Source organism: Carassius auratus, chromosome 4 (assembly GCF_003368295.1).
Source record: "Carassius auratus strain Wakin chromosome 4, ASM336829v1, whole genome shotgun sequence".
Classification (NCBI taxonomy): domain Eukaryota; kingdom Metazoa; phylum Chordata; class Actinopteri; order Cypriniformes; family Cyprinidae; genus Carassius; species Carassius auratus.
In genome coordinates this window covers 2,007,896-2,027,340 of record NC_039246.1, presented here as the reverse complement: position 1 = coordinate 2,027,340, position 19,445 = coordinate 2,007,896, and the positions used below count along the sequence as shown (strand labels likewise).

Below are 19,445 nucleotides of genomic sequence, written 5' to 3'. Positions count from 1 at the left end.
TGCTGACATCTGTTCAGTGTTTAAATTGCTTGGTCTTCACCTGTAAGGACTGAAATCTGTTTCACTGCTTTAGTCGGACTTCAAGACTGCAGCGCCACAGTTTGATCTCCATCAAGAATCTGCTGAAGATGCTTCTGGGCAGGCACGTGCACACATAGACATCAAAGAACTCCTGGAGTTCTACATTGTTCAACATTGGAGATCAACCAAGCCATGTAATAAAATAAGTTAATAAAATAAGAACGTCCCCAGTTAGTTAATGACTTACATCAAGAGTCTTTCCCCCTGAAATTTAGAAATCTAAATTGGTGAATCTAGAAGAAATCTACAGATGCAAACAGATGGAGGATAGGCTACACTCTAAAAAATGTACTAAATCTGAGTAACTGCATTTGTACATTAATAAATAAAACTGAGTAGAAATAAGTTAACATTAAACATTAAAAATAACAATATTTATAAATTAACTTTTTAATTATGAACATTTTTTTTATTTCCTCTAAACCTTTATAAAATAGTATTCCATACAACCACAAATACACATACATGACATTGGCTTTTATTTAATTTTATTTAATTTTTACTCAATTATTTTGGTAAGTTTAATTCAAACAATCAAGTAAGATTTTCAGACTTTATTAAGTTAATTAAGTTAAATATTTACTAAGCCACAGAATATTTTTTGAGTGTAGTAGGTTTAAAACAAACTCCATCTAAATGTGGATTGTGAAGGTTTTATTTAATGATGGTGATGATACAGTCCTCCCTCAAATGTGAAACTAAGTCCTTGTCAGTCACCATCAGTTATTGTGTATGTGTACATGCATAGCAATAATAATATTAATGTATTTGATTAAAACATTAAGGCAATTCAGTATTCTGATGTTTAGTTGTGTGAAGCTAAAAAGTTATTTTGCTTGTGAAACAAAAAGTATTTAAACAATTTTAATCATGCTTGCAGTGCAGGGCCAGGCAGGCAGCACAATGCAAAGTTAACAAAATAGCAGCAACAACCCTCTTCAGTTTAGAGTGAATATTTGTGTTGATTTAAAAGTGTTATGTGTTCTGATAAAACCAAAATAACTAAAATGATGTAGTGCCTTGTGCAAAAAAAAAACAACAAAAAAAAATTATTAGTAAAACACACCCCTCTGCTTGATGCAGTTATTTTGGTTCTTCTAAATATATACTTGAAACTAGTAGCATAGAAAATGTTTTCCAAACATGCACATTGTGGGATGGTTTCCTTCGCTGCTCTATAAACCTAGTGAATACTAAGGAGACCATGGTTTCTGTGTGAACTGATTATTTTGTAGACATCTTTTGAAAATTAGAGTTTGAGGAACATAAAATTAATTAACTTTTTTTAACTATTTTTTTTTAAAAAAGGAAGTCAGTGTTGCGTTAATATATATACTTTTTTGTTTCAAAAAAAGAAAAAGAAATACGTAATTATGAGAAGTGCCCTTTATTTCACTTGAGCCCCTGCCCCTCAAAATGTCTGTGCACATCCCTGCTTCTGGGTCTCCAACACCTGTAACTGGGTGTTTTGTAATTTCTGTTACTTCATTAATATCAAAAACATTTATGCACACTAATGCAACATTAATATGTTAAGACAATGCAGACTATTAAACTATATCACAAATGCTCTGTAGTTGCTATTATGAATGAAAGTTTTACGTGTGAAGTGTGAAGTTCTATAATCGTGTGGACAAGACTTTTATTTTGGGTTGCTTCCATGACGTCACAAGGCTGCGCCGCGCATCTATGATTCTGCTGACGAGACGTCCGCGTTTTTAATCATCCGAAGTGTTTAAATAATTACTACTAATTTGTTTTATATGTACCGGTTGTTTAATTTAACGACGTAATACTTTACATAACATTTAAAACACACGACTTTGTGTAAGTTAAGCGCTTCTGCATGAGTCACGGCAAATTTGCGTCTCATTTCACTCTCTGTGTCCTGAATCACTTCACTGTGAAAGAGTGAACAACACATACACACGACACGAGTGACTTTCTGTGTTATTTGTGTTCTTTAGTTTGAAACGCGGTTTGTTTGTCTTGTTTGAGGAGCTGATTGAGACTTCGTTTCATTTGATTTTCTTCTTCTTCACGACAGAAACATGGCGTTTGTCAAAGAGGAGACCGTAGACATCAGGATTGAAGAAGTTTTCTGTCTCAAACAAGAAGATTTCGAGAAACTCAGAGGTTTGTTTTCTTTCTCAAAGCGTCTGATTCTTATTAAAATGTCATCAAGAGATGGTTATGACTGAATTTACATAAAAGTTCAGTAGTGTACTGTACCCCGCCATGCTCCAAATGTACATTTCAGTTTTGCGCGGGTTGATCCAAAATGAGTCATCCAAAAATTTTTTTAATGACATTCGGGTCGCGGTCGGTCGAGTCGTTTGAAATTTATTGTAATTTATATAGTACTAGACACAATATTGAAATTGGCCTACACTTTATTGGCTGAATAACTGGCGCTATTATAGCATGACCACCTGTCCTGCTTTATGTTGTACAGCAATTTTACCCTTTGTCCCGCCTCAAGCAAATTGAGCATCCTTCCCACTTTTTCATGCGACCCTGCCTAATAAATACACGGATACGTCCATAGGCGTACTGTTAACTTATGTCCTTACTGCCCCAGTCATTTTTACTGATTCTGAAATAGCTAAGAAAACGCTGTAGACACTTTGGGTGGTATCTTGGGTCAGGTAGTGTCAGTTTTTAAACAAATATTCAAACCAAAATAAATAGGCTACTCTCTGATGATGTAATCCATATGAAATATGCATTTCTCTCTGGCGTTCACGGCGAGTCCGCATCGTCAACTTCATCTTAGCAGGGACACCGAAAACACCAGTTTATTACTAAACAACTAAATGTCTCCTTGCTAATTGAGACACAGTCATAATCATTACTTTAACCGGTTCTTTGTTGCAAGCTTTATGTGTGTGGTCATAACGCTTATCATCCTGTAGGCTACAGCCTATTTAAGTAATTAAATTTAATATACAGGGACGACGCATTTACTACTTGTAAAAAAACGCGGTTTAGGAAGCGGGTCGGGTAAAATATTTTCTTTTTTCTTTTTTTTGCGGTCGGAGTTGCGGGCGGGTTCGTTGAAAATATCAGTCGGGTGCGGGTTGTTTATACATTGACCCACGCATCACTGATACATGGGGGGAAAAAAATGGAGCAAATGGAAAGAGCGATCTATATTATAGCTCTATAAATGAAGCGTACAGACTTTATTAGAGCCACAAAAAAGACAGATGTTTCAATGAAAATGCTCAATATACAATCCATTATGTACAATAACAACGATTTGGGGCAAATATAATGTAATTTAATGGAAAACTATGTGAATGGCGCTCTGATGTGCGGCAGGATTTTCTGTCCGCTACATTTAAATCCGGAAGTTTATCGCTCTGTTCAGCGTGCAGCGTCACATATCTAATCAAACAACACGTGCTGTCGGTGATTCAGCCACTAAAGGCTGCTCTCGTAATCAGCAAAACCAATACATCGGTCTACCTCTAATTATTTCTGATTTCTTTTAAAATAAAGAAGGGAAAAAAACCTTGAAAGGAATAGTTCATCCCAAAAAAAATGTAACGACACAATTTACTCAAACCTGAATGACTGCCCGACTACTGTTGTAGAACATAAAAGAAGAAATTTTGAAGATGGTTGGTAACAGTTATTTTGGTTACCAATGACTTTCATTGCATGAAGGGAAAAAAAGGGAGATGTTTCTCAAATTATCATCTTTTACATTCCATTTACAGTCATGGCCAAAAATATTGGCACCCTTGGTAAATATGATCAAAGAAGGCTGTGAAAATGTATCTGGATTGTTAATCCTTCTGATCTTTTATTTAAAAAATCCACAAAAACCTAACCTTTCATTGGATAATGAGAATTTAAAATGGGAGGGAAATATCATTATGTAATGTTTTTCTCTAATACGCTTTGGCCACAATTAATGGACCCCTTTTATTCAGTACTTTTTGAAACCTCTATTTGTCTAAATGTTCTCCTATAATGCCTGACGAGATCAGAGACCATTTCCTTCATCCAGAATCACTCCAGACCCTTCAGATTCCCAGCTTCTCCTCTTCAGTTCACTCCTCTCATGATCTGTAGGGTTCAGGTCAGAGGACTGGAATGGCTATAGCAGAAGCTTTGTTTTGAGCTCAGTGACCCATTTCTGTGTTGTTTTTGAGGTTTGTATTTAGATTATTGTACAGTTGGAAGATCCAAACATGGCCCATTATAAGATTTCTAACAGAGTAAGTCACTTTTTGTATTTTTTATCTGTTGGTATTTGATATAATCAAAGATGCCATGTGAATGCCATGCCTCCAGCAGAAATACAGGCCCACAACATCAAAAATACAGCAGTATATTTCATTGTACACATGGGGTACTGTTTATCCCTGTGTTCACCAAACCCATCTTGAGTGTTTACTGCTAAAAAGCTCATTTTTAGTTTCATCTGATCATAGAAGCCAGTCCCATTTGAAATTCCAGTCATGTCTGATAACTGAATATGCTTTAGTTTGTTTTTGGATGAGCTAGAAAAATTTATTTTGAAACCCTCCCAAACAACATGTGTTGATGTAGGTTCTGTTTGACAATTTTTTTTGAAGGGTTTCTGAACCAAAGACTCAACTATTTTCTGCAATAACAGATGTGATCCTTGGAGAGTCTTTAGCCACTCAAACTCTCCTCCTCACCGTGCATTAGGACGATATAGACACACATCCTCTTCCAGGCAGATTCATAACATTTTCTGTTGATTGGAAACTCTTAATTATTTTCCTGATGGTGGAAATGGGAATTGTCACTGCTCTAGCTCTTTTCTTAAAGCCACTTCACCAATTTGTGAAGCTCAGTTATCTTTTGCTGCACATCAGAAATATATTCTTTTGTTTTCCTGATTGTGATGGATGATTAAGGGAATTTGGGCTTTGTTTTCCCTCCTCTTTATATTTCTGTGAAACATGAAGCCATGGCTGGGTAATTTTTTTGTTTATAATCATGCTGGAGTGCTCAAAATTGTGAATATGAATGGGAATACACTTCAGAGATATTTTACTCATAAGAATTTTTAGGGGGTGCCAATAATTGTGTCCAACGAGTATTTGAGAAAAACCTTTATTTCATAAGGATATTTTCCCCCATTTTAAATTCTTATTATCCAAAGAAAGGATACATTTTTGTGAAGTTTTTTAAATAAAAGATCAGAAGGATTAACAATGCAGATGAATTCTCATAGCCGTCTTTGATCATATTTACCAAGGGTGCCAATATTTTTGGCCATGACTGTATGTGTAAGGCCTTAAATGTTTTTTCTGTTTGAACGTAAGTGCTCTGTGAAGTGGATATCACATGATTCCACCATGGTTCCAGTTCGAAGCAAACCTACTGTGGGTATGGAAGGTATTCAGACCCTCTTAAATTTTTCACTCTGTTATATCTAATTTTTTTCCTCAATGTAAAATTGACATTTTTGCAGATTTATAAAAAAAAGAAAAACTGAAATATCACAAGGTCCTAAGTATTCAGACCCTTTGCTGTGACACTCATTTATTTAACTCAGGTGCTGTCCATTTCTTCTGATCATCCTTGAGATGGTTCTACACCTAAATTTGAGTCCAGCTGTGTTTGATTATACTGATTGGACTTGATTAGGAAAGCCACACACCTGTCTATATAAGACCTTTCAGCTCAGTGCAGGTCAGAGCAAATGAGAATCAGGAGGTCAAAGGAACTGCCTGAAGAGATCAGAGACAGATTTGTGGCAAGGCACAGATCTGTCCAAGATTACAGAAACATTTCTGCTGCACTTAAGGCTCCTAAGAGGCCTCCATAATCCTTAAATGGAAGACGTTTGGGATGACCAGAACCCTTCCTAGAGCTGGGCGTCTGGCCAAACTGAGGTATCGGGGGGAGAAGTGCCTTGGTGAGAGAGGTAAAGAAGAACCCAAAGATCACTGTGGCTGAGGTCCAGAGATGCAGTCGGGAGATGGGAGAAAGTTGTAGAAAGTCACCGATCACTGCAGCCCTCCACCAGTCAGGGCTTTATGGAAGAGTGACCCGACGGAAGCCTCTCCTCAGTGCAAGACACATGAAAGCCTGCATGGAGTTTGCTAAAAACCTGAATCCACCTGAAGGATTCTCTGGTCTGATGAGACCAAGATAAAACTTTTTGGCCTTAATTCTAAGCGGTATGTGTGGAGAAAACCAGGCACTGCTCATCACCTGTCCAATACAGTCCCAACAGTGAAGCATGGTGGAGGCAGCATCATGTGAGGGGTGTTTTTCAGCTGCAGGGACAGGACGACTGGTTACAATCGAGGGAAAGATGAATGCGGCCAAGTGCAGGGATATCCTGGACGAAAACCTTCTCCAGAGTGCTCAGGACCTCAGACTGGGCTGAAGGTTCACCTCCAAACAAGACAGTGACCCTAAGCACAAAGCTAAAATAACGAAGGAGTGGCTTCACAACAACTCTGTGACTGTTCTTGAATGGCCCAGCCAGAGCCCTGACTTAAACCCAATTGAGCATCTCTGGAAATGGCTGTCAACCAACGTTTACCATCCAACCTGACAGAACTGAAGAGGATCTGCAAGGAGGAATGGCAGAGGATCCCCAAATCCATGAGTGAAAAACTTGTTGCATCTTTCCCAAAAAGACTCATGGCTGTATCAGATCAAAAGGGTGCTTCTACTAAATATTGAGCAAAGGTCTGAATACTTAGGACCATGTGATGTTTCAGTTTTTCTTTTTTTAATAAATGTGCAAAAATGTCAACAGTTCTGTGCTTTTCTGTCAATATGAGGTGCTGTGTGCACATTAATGAGGAAATAAAATGAAATTAAATTATTTTAGCAAATGGCTGCAATATAACAGAGAGTGAAAAATGTAAGGGGTCTATGTTCCATTCAAAGTGCATTGAAGTTAATTTAAATTGTATTTATTTACAGAGGTATATGTCACACACATCAAAAAAAGGCATTGTGCAATATACATGTTTGAATAGACAACAAATATTTATTTAAATGTTGGTTATTATAGTTAAAAATAAATAGTAACTGTGCTTTCAAAAATGGACTATATGTGAAAACACTAGGGCTGCCCCCTAACAGTTAGTTGACGAGATGAGGCATAGTCAATCTATTTTATTAGTCACTTAGTCACAGAGAGTTGGGTTGAAATCTTTCAGATATTGATAACAATACCTTGACTTCAATGACAGTCCATGAACAGTACTTTTTCAATACAAATTTTACCAATTTAAGATTAAAATTGTCAAAATTATTTGGTTTATTTAGAGGGTTTTTGCACTGCATCAGTCCAAGAAAAGTTTCTCACATGGCTCCGGGGGGGTGTACAAAGGTCTCCTGTAGCAAATTGATGCATTTTTGTAAGAAAATTATCCATATTCAAAACCTAATATTCACTTGATTCTAACTTGCACTCTATTGAGGGTGACGTATGGAGGTCATCGCTGTGCATACACTGCTCCGAAGTGACACACGTGGAAATATTGTGGAGGGATCAAACAACGGTCACTAACTAATGTACACAGGCCCGGCGCCACGAGGGGGCAAAAGGGGGCAATGCCCCCTCAGATCTGACTTGTGCCCCCTCTGTTTCATTTTTGTATCCCTGGTTAAAAATAAATGGCCAACCTTTTGAGTTAAATAATAATTTAACCTTATCCCCATGGGATTCAGAATGTTCAGTGTTGTGACTCGTGACATCATCACTGCCAGATTCAAACGTCTTTCGCGTTGGTTGGCGCTGAGCCAGATACGGACGAGCTCAACGCTGTCATATATCACAACTATGCAGTGTTTTCAACATCATAATGATTATTTTAGATTTCAGACATTTAAATACACATAAGCACTGGTAAAACAATAGGCTACATTTGGAGTCTGTGAAAGCAGCAAAAACAATATATTCAAATATAATTTGACGACGTGTGTTTTTCATATCAGATAAAACACAGTGGAACAATGCTAACTATAAAGTTTACTCTATTGTTATAAAGATTTTTAAACGACCAAACACACTCACTTACACATATTTGAGAATCGGATTATAAGATAGTTGATGACATGGTAAGAAAGTTTGTGAATATTTCGAATAAAAAAGGAAAAACGAAATGAAGGATAGCCTACATCTGTTATACAGTGTTATTATTGTGGCTGCGGTGTCACGTGACAAATATGACGCGTTGCCATGGAAACATTAAGGGGGAACGTTCTAAAATAACTGTCGCCTTGAAAAATTTTACTCTCGGGAGTCAGTTAGAATATTTTAAACTTAAGTGTGAAAGGGTTAATTATTAATAATAAATGACGCTGGCTTATCTTTTGTTGACTGTGTGATTTCCTGATGTGGGTATTAAGGCACATATGGAAAATACAGTTGTTTAAATGTAAAGCAAGGGGTGGTTTTATCCAACCCCGCGCCATTCGGTGTCCGTCGAGCAAATATCTGAACGTGTGATATTATCAGCAATTCAAAAAAAAAAAAAAAAAAAAAAAAATCAGCAATTAAGTTTCAGCTAAAATGTGAATTATCATTAATATTCAAAAATGGACATAAGAAAGTATATGCAGCGTATTTCAGACCACAAAAAGGACACTGAAAGAGTGATTGAGAGTACAGCTGATGAACATGACAGCCATCAAAGCATTTTGATGGTGTAATAAAGTTAAGCCCCCTTAACAATTTCACATGCCCCCTCAGTCATTTCATCCTGCAGCCGGGCCTGAATGTACAAAATGAGGATTTGTAAAGATTGTCAGAGGATTTCGATATAAGCCAAGAGGAAACCTTTCCTTTAATGAAGTAATGAAACTTTGCTTCCTTTGCTCCTGTAAACAAACGTTGGTTTTCACGAGACTCATGCTCTGACCTCTGTCATTCTCCCAGAACTGCTTAGTTTACAAATGTTGGTGCAAGCTAGATTCAAGTAGGCCTAGGCTAAAGAAGGTATCAGTATTTATCGACGGTGCATCATTCATAAACGCAGTGATGCAGACAGCTCACACAAACACGAACACATGCTGAATTGAGTGCTGTGCCTGCCTGTGATGAGGAGGTTGTGAATAATAAAAAAATATATATATATTAGTCTAATCTAAAATGAACATTTAAATGTTGGGAGTGCGTCAGGGAGAGTCATCAGTGGCATGCAAGATGCGATGAAGTAAATGACGTTGCATTTTAATGTTTTGTTAGTCTACTCTAGCCTGCAAGACGTGCCGCTGCTGTTATACATTCTAAATATTAGAGAAATATAGAAGTTCAGTGTGGAGAATATCGTGATTAGTTTAAAACCAAGCCATTCACAAAGAACGCCTATTTAGCGCAATTTTACATGGAAAAATATGACTGCTGCACTCGTGTCTTAAGCAATGCATAAATACATGATGCTGTTTTGTTCATTATTGTTAATGCAATTTCTGAAATTATATTTGATATTTATGAATTCATTTAGATGTAGTGCATGTTTTTAATGTGCTGCGTTATTTTGCTCATTGTGCCCTCCTGTGGTCTTGGGAGACAAGAAAAAAAGTTTCCTTATGTGACCCATTTAATCTGCATAGAAAACATTAGAAATTATTTAATTTTAGAAATGTGTAACTTTAATTGTTTTTGACTGTTAAAACAAATTTCAATAAATTGGGTTAATTAAAAAATGCAGTATTTAAATGTACACATTTTTTCTATTTCTCTTTGTTTTACAAAAAGGTCATGAAAAATGTTAATTTTCGAGACCGATATATATATATATATATATATATATATATATATATAATATCGATTATACAGTTGATACTTTTTTTAGCTATATTGCCCAGGCCTAGGTTCAAGTGATTAAGTTTGTATATGGATATATTTCTTACAAAAACACATAGATTCGCTAAAGAAGGCCTTTGTTGACCCCCCGGTTGCGCTTTTTATTAAACTTTTCTTGGACTGATGCAGTGCAACACCCGCTGAGTGGCATCAAACAGCTTGAAATATATAATAATTTTTCAATTAACTCAGACTGGATTTGTCTGAAAGAAAAAAGTCATATACACCTAAGATGAATTCAGGGTGAGTAAGTTATGGCCAGATTCTGGACTAAGCTATTAATGTTTTACATGTTTAAATGTTTGTCTTTTTCTTTTTTGCCTTAGACTTGACAGCAACTAAAGAGACGAATGAAGTGCTGAATAAAATGGAAGAAGATCAGCATGAGAACCATCATGATTTCATAACTGAAGAAAAATCTTTCAGTTGCTCAGAGATTAAGAAGACTTCCTCTCGAAAAACAGTTAAAAAAGCGATAGGAGCTAGAAGTTGTTTTACCTGCTTTCAGTGTGGAAAGCTTTTCACTTTTAAAGGAAGCCTCGCCAGGCATATGAGAATACACACTGGAGAGAAACCTTTTACCTGCCTTCAGTGTGGAAAACACTTCAGACACAAAACAAACCTTAACAGGCATATGAGGATTCACACTGGAGAGAAGCCTTACACATGCCAACAGTGTGGAAAGAGTTTTCATCAACATGTAAACCTTAAAGCACACATAAGAACTCACAATCGTGAAAAACTTTATTCGTGCCGGCAGTGTGGAAAAACTTTTGCTCAACAAGGAAACCTCGACGTCCACATGAAAATTCATACAGAAGAAAACCCTACCTGTCAACAGTGTGGAAAAAGTTTCAAACGAATAGGAAACCTTAAGAACCACATGATAATTCACTCTAGAGAAAAGCCTCACATATGCCATCAGTATGGAAAGGGTTTTCATCAACAAAGAAACCTTGAAGTCCACATGAAAGTTCATACAGGAGAAAGGGCTTTTACCTGCCAACAGTGTGGAAAACAATTCAACCAAAAAGTAAACCTTGAAGCTCACTTGAAAGTACACACTGGAGAAAGCCATTTCACTTGCAAGCAGTGCGGAAAACGTTTCACTCAAAAAGGAAACCTTAACAGGCATATGCAAATACACAGTGGAGAGAAGTCTTACTCGTGCCCTCAGTGTGGAGTAAGTTTCACACAAAAAGTGGTTCTCAATAGGCATATAAGGAATCATACTAGGGAAAAGCCTTACACATGCCTTCAGTGCGGAAAGAGTTTTGGTCAAAATGAAAAGCTTGAAGTACACATGAGAACACACAATCGTGAAAAACTTTATTCATGCCGGCAGTGTGGAAAAAGTTTTGCTCAACAGGTAAACCTTGACGTCCACATGAAAATTCATACAGAAGAAAACCCTTTTACCTGTCAACAGTGTGGAAAAAGTTTTGCTCAACAGGGAAACCTCGACGTCCACATGAAAATTCATACAGAAGAAAACTCTTTTACTTGTCAACAGTGTGGAAAAAGTTTTGCTCAACAGGGAAACCTCGACGTCCACATGAAAATTCATACAGAAGAAAACCCTTTTACTTGTCAACAGTGTGGAAAAAGTTTCAAACGAATAGGAAACCTTAAGTACCATATGAGAATTCACTCTAGAAAAAAACCTCACACATGCCATCAGTGTGGAAAAAGTTTCGCTCAAAATGAAAAGTTTGAAGAACACATGAGAATTCACACCGGAGAAAACCTTTCCACCAGCCAACAGTGTGGAGTAAATTTCACTCAAAATGAAAAGCTTGAAGAACTCATGACAATTCACACCGAAGAAAACCTTTCCACCAGCCAACAGTGTGGAGTAAGTTTCACTCAAAATGAGATTCTCAATATTGACAAGAAAATTCAGACTGGGGAGAATCCTTATACATGCTCTCAGTGTGGAAAGGGTTTTCATCAACAAAGAAACCTTGAAGTCCACATGAAAGTTCATAAAGGAGAAAGGCCTTTTACCTGCCAACAGTGTGGAAAACAATTCAACCAAAAAGTAAACCTTGAAGCTCACTTGAAAGTACACACTGGAGAAAGCCATTTCACTTGCAAGCAGTGCGGAAAACGTTTCACTCAAAAAGGAAACCTTAACAGGCATATGCAAATACACAGTGGAGAGAAGTCTTACTCGTGCCCTCAGTGTGGAGTAAGTTTCACACAAAAAGTGGTTCTCAATAGGCATATAAGAAATCATACTAGGGAAAAGCCTTACACACGCCTTCAGTGCGGAAAGAGTTTTGGTCAAAATGAAAAGCTTGAAGTACACATGAGAACACACAATCGTGAAAAACTTTATTCATGCCGGCAGTGTGGAAAAAGTTTTGCTCAACAGGTAAACCTCGACGTCCACATGAAAATTCATACAGAAGAAAACCCTTTTACCTGTCAACAGTGTGGAAAAAGTTTTGCTCAACAGGGAAACCTCGACGTCCACATGAAAATTCATACAGAAGAAAACCCTTTTACCTGTCAACAGTGTGGAAAAAGTTTTGCTCAACAGGGAAACCTCGACGTCCACATGAAAATTCATACAGAAGAAAACTCTTTTACTTGTCAACAGTGTGGAAAAAGTTTTGCTCAACAGGGAAACCTCGACGTCCACATGAAAATTCATACAGAAGAAAACCCTTTTACTTGTCAACAGTGTGGAAAAAGTTTCAAACGAATAGGAAACCTTAAGTACCATATGAGAATTCACTCTAGAAAAAAACCTCACACATGCCATCAGTGTGGAAAAAGTTTCGCTCAAAATGAAAAGTTTGAAGAACACATGAGAATTCACACCGGAGAAAACCTTTCCACCAGCCAACAGTGTGGAGTAAATTTCACTCAAAATGAGATTCTCAATATGGACAAGAAAATTCAGACTGGGGAGAAGCCTTATACATGCCTTCAGTGTGGAAAGAGTTTTCATCAACATAGAAACCTTGAAGCCCACATGAAAGTTCATAAAGGAGGAAGGGCTTTTACCTGCCAACAGTGTGGAAAACATTTCAACCAAAAAGTAAACCTTGAAGCTCACTTGAAAGTACACACTGGAGAAAGCCATTTCACTTGCAAGCAGTGCGGAAAACATTTCACTCAAAAAGGAAACCTTAACAGGCATATGCAAATACACAGTGGAGAGAAGTCTTACTCGTGCCCTCAGTGTGGAGTAAGTTTCACACAAAAAGTGGTTCTCAATAGGCATATAAGAAATCATACTAGGGAAAAGCCTTACACACGCCTTCAGTGCAGAAAGAGTTTTGATCAAAATGAAAAGCTTGAAGTACACGTGAAAGTTCACAGTGGAGAAAAACCTTTTACCTGCCTTCTGTGTGGAAAACACTTCAGTCACAAAACAAACCTTAACAGGCATATGAGGATTCACACTGGAGAGAAGCCTTACACATGCCAACAGTGTGGAAAGAGTTTTCATCAACATGTAAACCTTAAAGTACACATGCGAACTCACAATCGTGAAAAACTTAATTCGTGCCGGCAGGGTGGAAAAAGTTTTGCACAACAGGGAAACCTAGATGTTCACATGAAAACTCATACAGAAGAAAACCCTTTTACCTGTCAACAGTGTGGAAAAAGTTTTGCTCAACAGGGAAACCTCGACGTCCACATGAAAATTCATACAGAAGAAAACCTTTTTACCTGTCAACAGTGTGGAAAAAGTTTTGCTCAACAGGGAAACCTCGACGTCCACATGAAAATTCATACAGAAGAAAACCCTTTTACCTGTCAACAGTGTGGAAAAAGTTTTGCTCAACAGGGAAACCTCGACGTCCACATGAAAATTCATACAGAAGAAAACCTTTTTACCTGTCAACAGTGTGGAAAAAGTTTTGCTCAACAGGGAAACCTCGACGTCCACATGAAAATTCATACAGAAGAAAACCCTTTTACTTGTCAACAGTGTGGAAAAAGTTTTGCTCAACAAGGAAACCTTGACGTCCACATGAAAATTCATACAGAAGAAAACTCTTTTACCTGTCAACAGTGTGGAAAAAGTTTCAAACGAATAGGAAACCTTAAGAACCACATGATAATTCACTCTAGAGAAAAGCCTCACACATGCCATCAGTGTGGAAAAAGTTTCGCTCAAAATGAAAAACTTGAAGAACACATGAGAATTCACACAGAAGAAAACCTTTCCACCAGCCAACAGTGTGGAGTAAGTTTCACTCAAAATGAGATTCTCAATATGGACAAGAAAATTCAGGCTGTGGAGAAGCCTTATACATGCTCTCAGTGTGGAAAGGGTTTTCATCAACAAAGAAACCTTGAAGCCCACATGAAAGTTCATAAAGGAGGAAGGGCTTTTACCTGCCAACAGTGTGGAAAACATTTCAACCAAAAAGTAAACCTTGAAGCTCACTTGAAAGTACACACTGGAGAAAGCCATTTCACTTGCAAGCAGTGCGGAAAACATTTCACTCAAAAAGGAAACCTTAACAGGCATATGCAAATACACAGTGGAGAGAAGTCTTACTCGTGCCCTCAGTGTGGAGTAAGTTTCACACAAAAAGTGGTTCTCAATAGGCATATAAGGAATCATACTAGGGAAAAGCCTTACACACGCCTTCAGTGCAGAAAGAGTTTTGATCAAAATGAAAAGCTTGAAGTACACGTGAAAGTTCACAGTGGAGAAAAACCTTTTACCTGCCTTCTGTGTGGAAAACACTTCAGTCACAAAGCAAACCTTAACAGGCATATGAGGATTCACACTGGAGAGAAGCCTTACACATGCCAACAGTGTGGAAAGAGTTTTCATCAACATGTAAACCTTAAAGTACACATGCGAACTCACAATCGTGAAAAACTTAATTCGTGCCGGCAGGGTGGAAAAAGTTTTGCACAACAGGGAAACCTAGATGTTCACATGAAAATTCATACAGAAGAAAACCCTTTTACCTGTCAACAGTGTGGAAAAAGTTTTGCTCAACAGGGAAACCTCGACGTCCACATGAAAATTCATACAGAAGAAAACCCTTTTACCTGTCAACAGTGTGGAAAAAGTTTTGCTCAACAGGGAAACCTCGACGTCCACATGAAAATTCATACAGAAGAAAACCCTTTTACCTGTCAACAGTGTGGAAAAAGTTTTGCTCAACAGGGAAACCTCGACGTCCACATGAAAATTCATACAGAAGAAAACCCTTTTACCTGTCAACAGTGTGGAAAAAGTTTTGCTCAACAGGGAAACCTCGACGTCCACATGAAAATTCATACAGAAGAAAACCTTTTTACCTGTCAACAGTGTGGAAAAAGTTTTGCTCAACAGGGAAACCTCGACGTCCACATGAAAATTCATACAGAAGAAAACCCTTTTACTTGTCAACAGTGTGGAAAAAGTTTTGCTCAACAAGGAAACCTCGACGTCCACATGAAAATTCATACAGAAGAAAACTCTTTTACTTGTCAACAGTGTGGAAAAAGTTTCAAACGAATAGGAAACCTTAAGAACCACATGATAATTCACTCTAGAGAAAAGCCTCACACATGCCATCAGTGTGGAAAAAGTTTCGCTCAAAATGAAAAACTTGAAGAACACATGAGAATTCACACCGAAGAAAACCTTTCCACCAGCCAACAGTGTGGAGTAAGTTTCACTCAAAATGAGATTCTCAATATGGACAAGAAAATTCAGGCTGTGGAGAAGCCTTATACATGCCTTCAGTGTGGAAAGGGTTTTCATCAACAAAGAAACCTTGAAGCCCACATGAAAGTTCATAAAGGAGGAAGGGCTTTTACCTGCCAACAGTGTGGAAAACATTTCAACCAAAAAGTAAACCTTGAAGCTCACTTGAAAGTACACACTGGAGAAAGCCATTTCACTTGCAAGCAGTGCGGAAAACATTTCACTCAAAAAGGAAACCTTAACAGGCATATGCAAATACACAGTGGAGAGAAGTCTTACTCGTGCCCTCAGTGTGGAGTAAGTTTCACACAAAAAGTGGTTCTCAATAGGCATATAAGGAATCATACTAGGGAAAAGCCTTACACACGCCTTCAGTGCAGAAAGAGTTTTGATCAAAATGAAAAGCTTGAAGTACACGTGAAAGTTCACAGTGGAGAAAAACCTTTTACCTGCCTTCTGTGTGGAAAACACTTCAGTCACAAAGCAAACCTTAACAGGCATATGAGGATTCACACTGGAGAGAAGCCTTACACATGCCAACAGTGTGGAAAGAGTTTTCATCAACATGTAAACCTTAAAGTACACATGCGAACTCACAATCGTGAAAAACTTAATTCGTGCCGGCAGGGTGGAAAAAGTTTTGCACAACAGGGAAACCTAGATGTTCACATGAAAACTCATACAGAAGAAAACTCTTTTACCTGTCAACAGTGTGGAAAAAGTTTCAAACGAATTGGAAACCTTAAATACCACATGAGATTTCACATTAGAGAAAAGCTTTACACATGCCATCAGTGTGGAAAAAGTTTCACTCAAAATGAAAAGCTTGAAGAACACATGACAATTCACACAGAAGAAAACCTTTCCACCAGCCAACAGTGTGGAGTAAGTTTCACTCAAAAAGTGGTTCTCAATAGGCATATAAGAAATCATACTAGGGAAGAGCCTTACACATGCCTTCAGTGCGGAAAGAGTTTTGATCAAAATGAAAAGCTTGAAGTACACGTGAAAGTTCACAGTGGAGAAAAACCTATCACCTGCCTTCAGTGTGGAAAACACTTCAGTCACAAAGCAAACCTTACCAGACATATGAGGATTCACACTGGAGAGAAGCCCTACACATGCCAACAGTGTGGAAAGAGTTTTCATCAACATGTAAACCTTAAAGTACACATGAGAACTCACAATCGTGAAAAACTTAATTCGTGCCGGCAGGGTGGAAAAAGTTTCAGAAAGAAATGTATTCTCAACAGGCATATGAGAATTCACACTGGTGAGAAGCCTTACACATGCCGTCAGTGTGGAAAGAGTTTTGATCAACATGGAAACTTTAAACTCCACATGAGTATTCATACAGGAGAAAAGCCTTTTACCTGCCAACAGTGTGGAAAGCGTTTCAAACGAAAAGGAACCCTTAAGTATCACATGAGAATTCACTCCAGGGAAGAAAAGCTTTACACATGCCATCAGTGTGGAAAGAGTTTTGATCAAAATGAAAAACTTGAAGAACACATGACAATTCACACTGAAGAAAACCTTTCCACCAGCCAACAGTGTGGAGTAAGTTTCACTCAAAATGAGATTCTCAATATGGACAAGAAAATTCAGACTGGGGAGAAGCCTTACACATTCCCTCAGTGTGGAAAGGGTTTTCATCAACAAAGAAACCTTGAAGTCCACATGAAAATTAATTCAGGAGAAAGGGCTTTTACCTGCCAACAGTGTGGAAAATGTTTCAATAAAAAAGGAAACCTTACCACCCATTTGAGAATTCACACTGGAGAGAAGCCTTACACATGCCTTCAGTGTGGTAAGAGTTTTCATCAGCGTGGACACCTTAAACTCCACATGAGTATTCATACAGGAGAAAGGCCTTTTACCTGCCATCAGTGTGGAAAGAGTTTCAAACGAAAAGGAACCCTTAAGTACCACATGATAATGCACACTAGAAAAAAGGTTTACACATGCCATCAGTGTGGAAAGAGTTTCACTCAAAATGAAAAGTTTGAAGAACACATGACAGTTCACACCGAAGGAAACCTTTCCACCAGCCAACAGTGTGGAGTAAGTTTCACTCAAAATGAGATTCTCCATACGGACAAGAAAAATCAGGCTGTGGAGAAGCCTTATACATGCCTTCAGTGTGGAAAGGGTTTTCATCAACAAATTAACCTTGAAGTCCACATGAAAGTTCATACAGGAGAAAGGGCTTTTACCTGCCAACAGAGTGGAAAACAATTCAACCAAAATGTAAACCTTGAAGCTCACTTGAAAGTACACACTGGAGAAAGCCATTTCACTTGCAAGCAGTGCGGAAAACATTTCACTCAAAAAGGAAACCTTAACAGGCATATGCAAATACACAGTGGAGAGAAGTCTTACTCGTGCCCTCAGTGTGGAAAGGGTTTTCATCAAAATGAAAAGCTTGAAGTCCACATGAAAATTCATTCAGGAGAAAGGCCTTTTACCTGCCAACAGTGTGGAAAATGTTTTGCTCAACAGGGAAACCTTGATGTTCACATGAAAATTCATACAGAAGAAAACCCTTTTACCTGTCAACAGTGTGGAAAAAGTTTCAGAAAGAAATGGATTCTCAACAGTCATATGAGAATTCACACTGGAGAGAAGCCTTACACATGCCGTCAGTGTGGAAAGAGTTTTCAGCAGCGTGGAAACCTTAAACTCCACATGAGTATACATACAGGAGAAAAGCCTTTTACCTGCCAACAGTGTGGAAAGCATTTCAAACGAAAAGGAACCCTTAAGTATCATATGAGAATTCACACTGGAGAGAAGCCTTACACATGCCATCAGTGTGGAAAGAGTTTTCATCAGCGTGGAAACCTAAAAGTACACATGAGAATTCACAATCGTGAAAAATTAATTCGTGCCGGCAGTGTGGAAAAAGTTTTGACCGAAAAGGAAACCTCAAGGACCACATGAGAGTACAGACTGGAGAAAGCACTTTCACTTGCCTTCAGTGTGGAAAAAGTTTTAATCAAAAAACACACTTTTACAGTCACATGAGAGCCCACACTGGAGGGGAAGTCATACATATGTCCTAAGTGTGGAACGTGTTTCATTCAGCATGGAAATCTTAAAGTCCATGTGAGAGCTCACACTGGAGAGAGCCCTCAACTGTCAATAAAAGGACATTGAGAGAAACCAGAGAGAAAAGGTCTTAATCAACATAAAAAACCTTAAAGGGTTAGTTCATCCAATAATTACAATTAGCTTGCGTTTTACGCACCTTCAAGGCATCCTAAGTGTATATGACTTTTCTTCTTTCTGATGAATCCAGTCCGTTATATTAAAAATTGTTCTGGCTATTTCAAGCTTTGTCGTTGCAGTCAATGGGTGTTGAAGTTGAACGGTCCATAAAGTCATCTTAAGTTCAATCATCGAGGATACACTAAAAATATAGAGTGCTTTCATAGACCGTAAACTAGTGATTTTGTTTTCTTTCTTTTTTTTTGGTTCCGGGTCATTAATAAAGGCCTTACAAAGCGATGCATTTGTTTAAGAAAAACATCCATATTCACAACTTAACATTGATGTCTAACTTCACCTAAATGTCTTATGCATGTTCACGAAAGATTGGTGTATTAACTTGCTCATGCAACCAAAATATATAACATGAACATTTATCTGAAATTTTAAAATCCTGTACCTCAATTGGGACATGCACAAAAAAGGGCTTTTTTCTTTTTATAATAAAGAAAATAATTGGACAAACAATTATGGCTTCTACTGTGGACTCGGTGCCAAAAATTATTTTCTAAAGAAAACCATAATACAAGCAATAGAAGAAAATAAATACAGTCACAAGTTCACTAAACAGAAATTTACGGGGAAGTTGGACTCCCA

General features: G+C 37.8%; 2 protein-coding genes across 5 annotated transcripts in view; both read left to right on the top strand.

Moving 5' to 3' along the window:
- LOC113066531 (gastrula zinc finger protein XlCGF57.1-like) overlaps positions 1-19,445 on the top strand; it is a 1,043,158-nt gene that overhangs the window by 877,756 nt on the left and 145,957 nt on the right. The gene's annotated exons all lie outside the window — the stretch shown is intronic.
- Positions 1,751-19,316, top strand: LOC113065703 (zinc finger protein 208-like). 4 transcript variants are annotated; one of them, XM_026237182.1, is made up of 4 exons: positions 1,751-1,908; positions 2,129-2,217; positions 10,231-13,864; positions 13,949-19,316. In XM_026237182.1, the coding sequence occupies exons 2-4, from the start codon at positions 2,133-2,135 to the stop codon at positions 18,519-18,521; spliced, it is 8,292 nt and encodes a 2,763-aa protein (XP_026092967.1). In that variant the 5' UTR covers positions 1,751-1,908; positions 2,129-2,132; the 3' UTR covers positions 18,522-19,316. The 4 variants fall into 4 exon arrangements, with proteins under 4 accessions (XP_026092967.1, XP_026092981.1, XP_026092975.1 ...); XM_026237196.1 differs by having other exon boundaries at positions 10,231-14,819; positions 16,248-19,316; XM_026237190.1 differs by having other exon boundaries at positions 10,231-15,292; positions 15,377-19,316.

What these genes read in the sequence shown, in the direction of transcription:
- LOC113065703 (XM_026237174.1), top strand. Translation starts at nt 2,133, where the DNA reads ATGGCGTTTGTCAAAGAGGAGACCGTAGACATCAGGATTGAAGAAGTT. An exon ending in AGATTTCGAGAAACTCAGAG is followed by an intron (nt 2,218 to 10,230) that starts GTTTGTTTTCTT and finishes TTTTTGCCTTAG; the next exon opens with ACTTGACAGCAACTAAAGAG.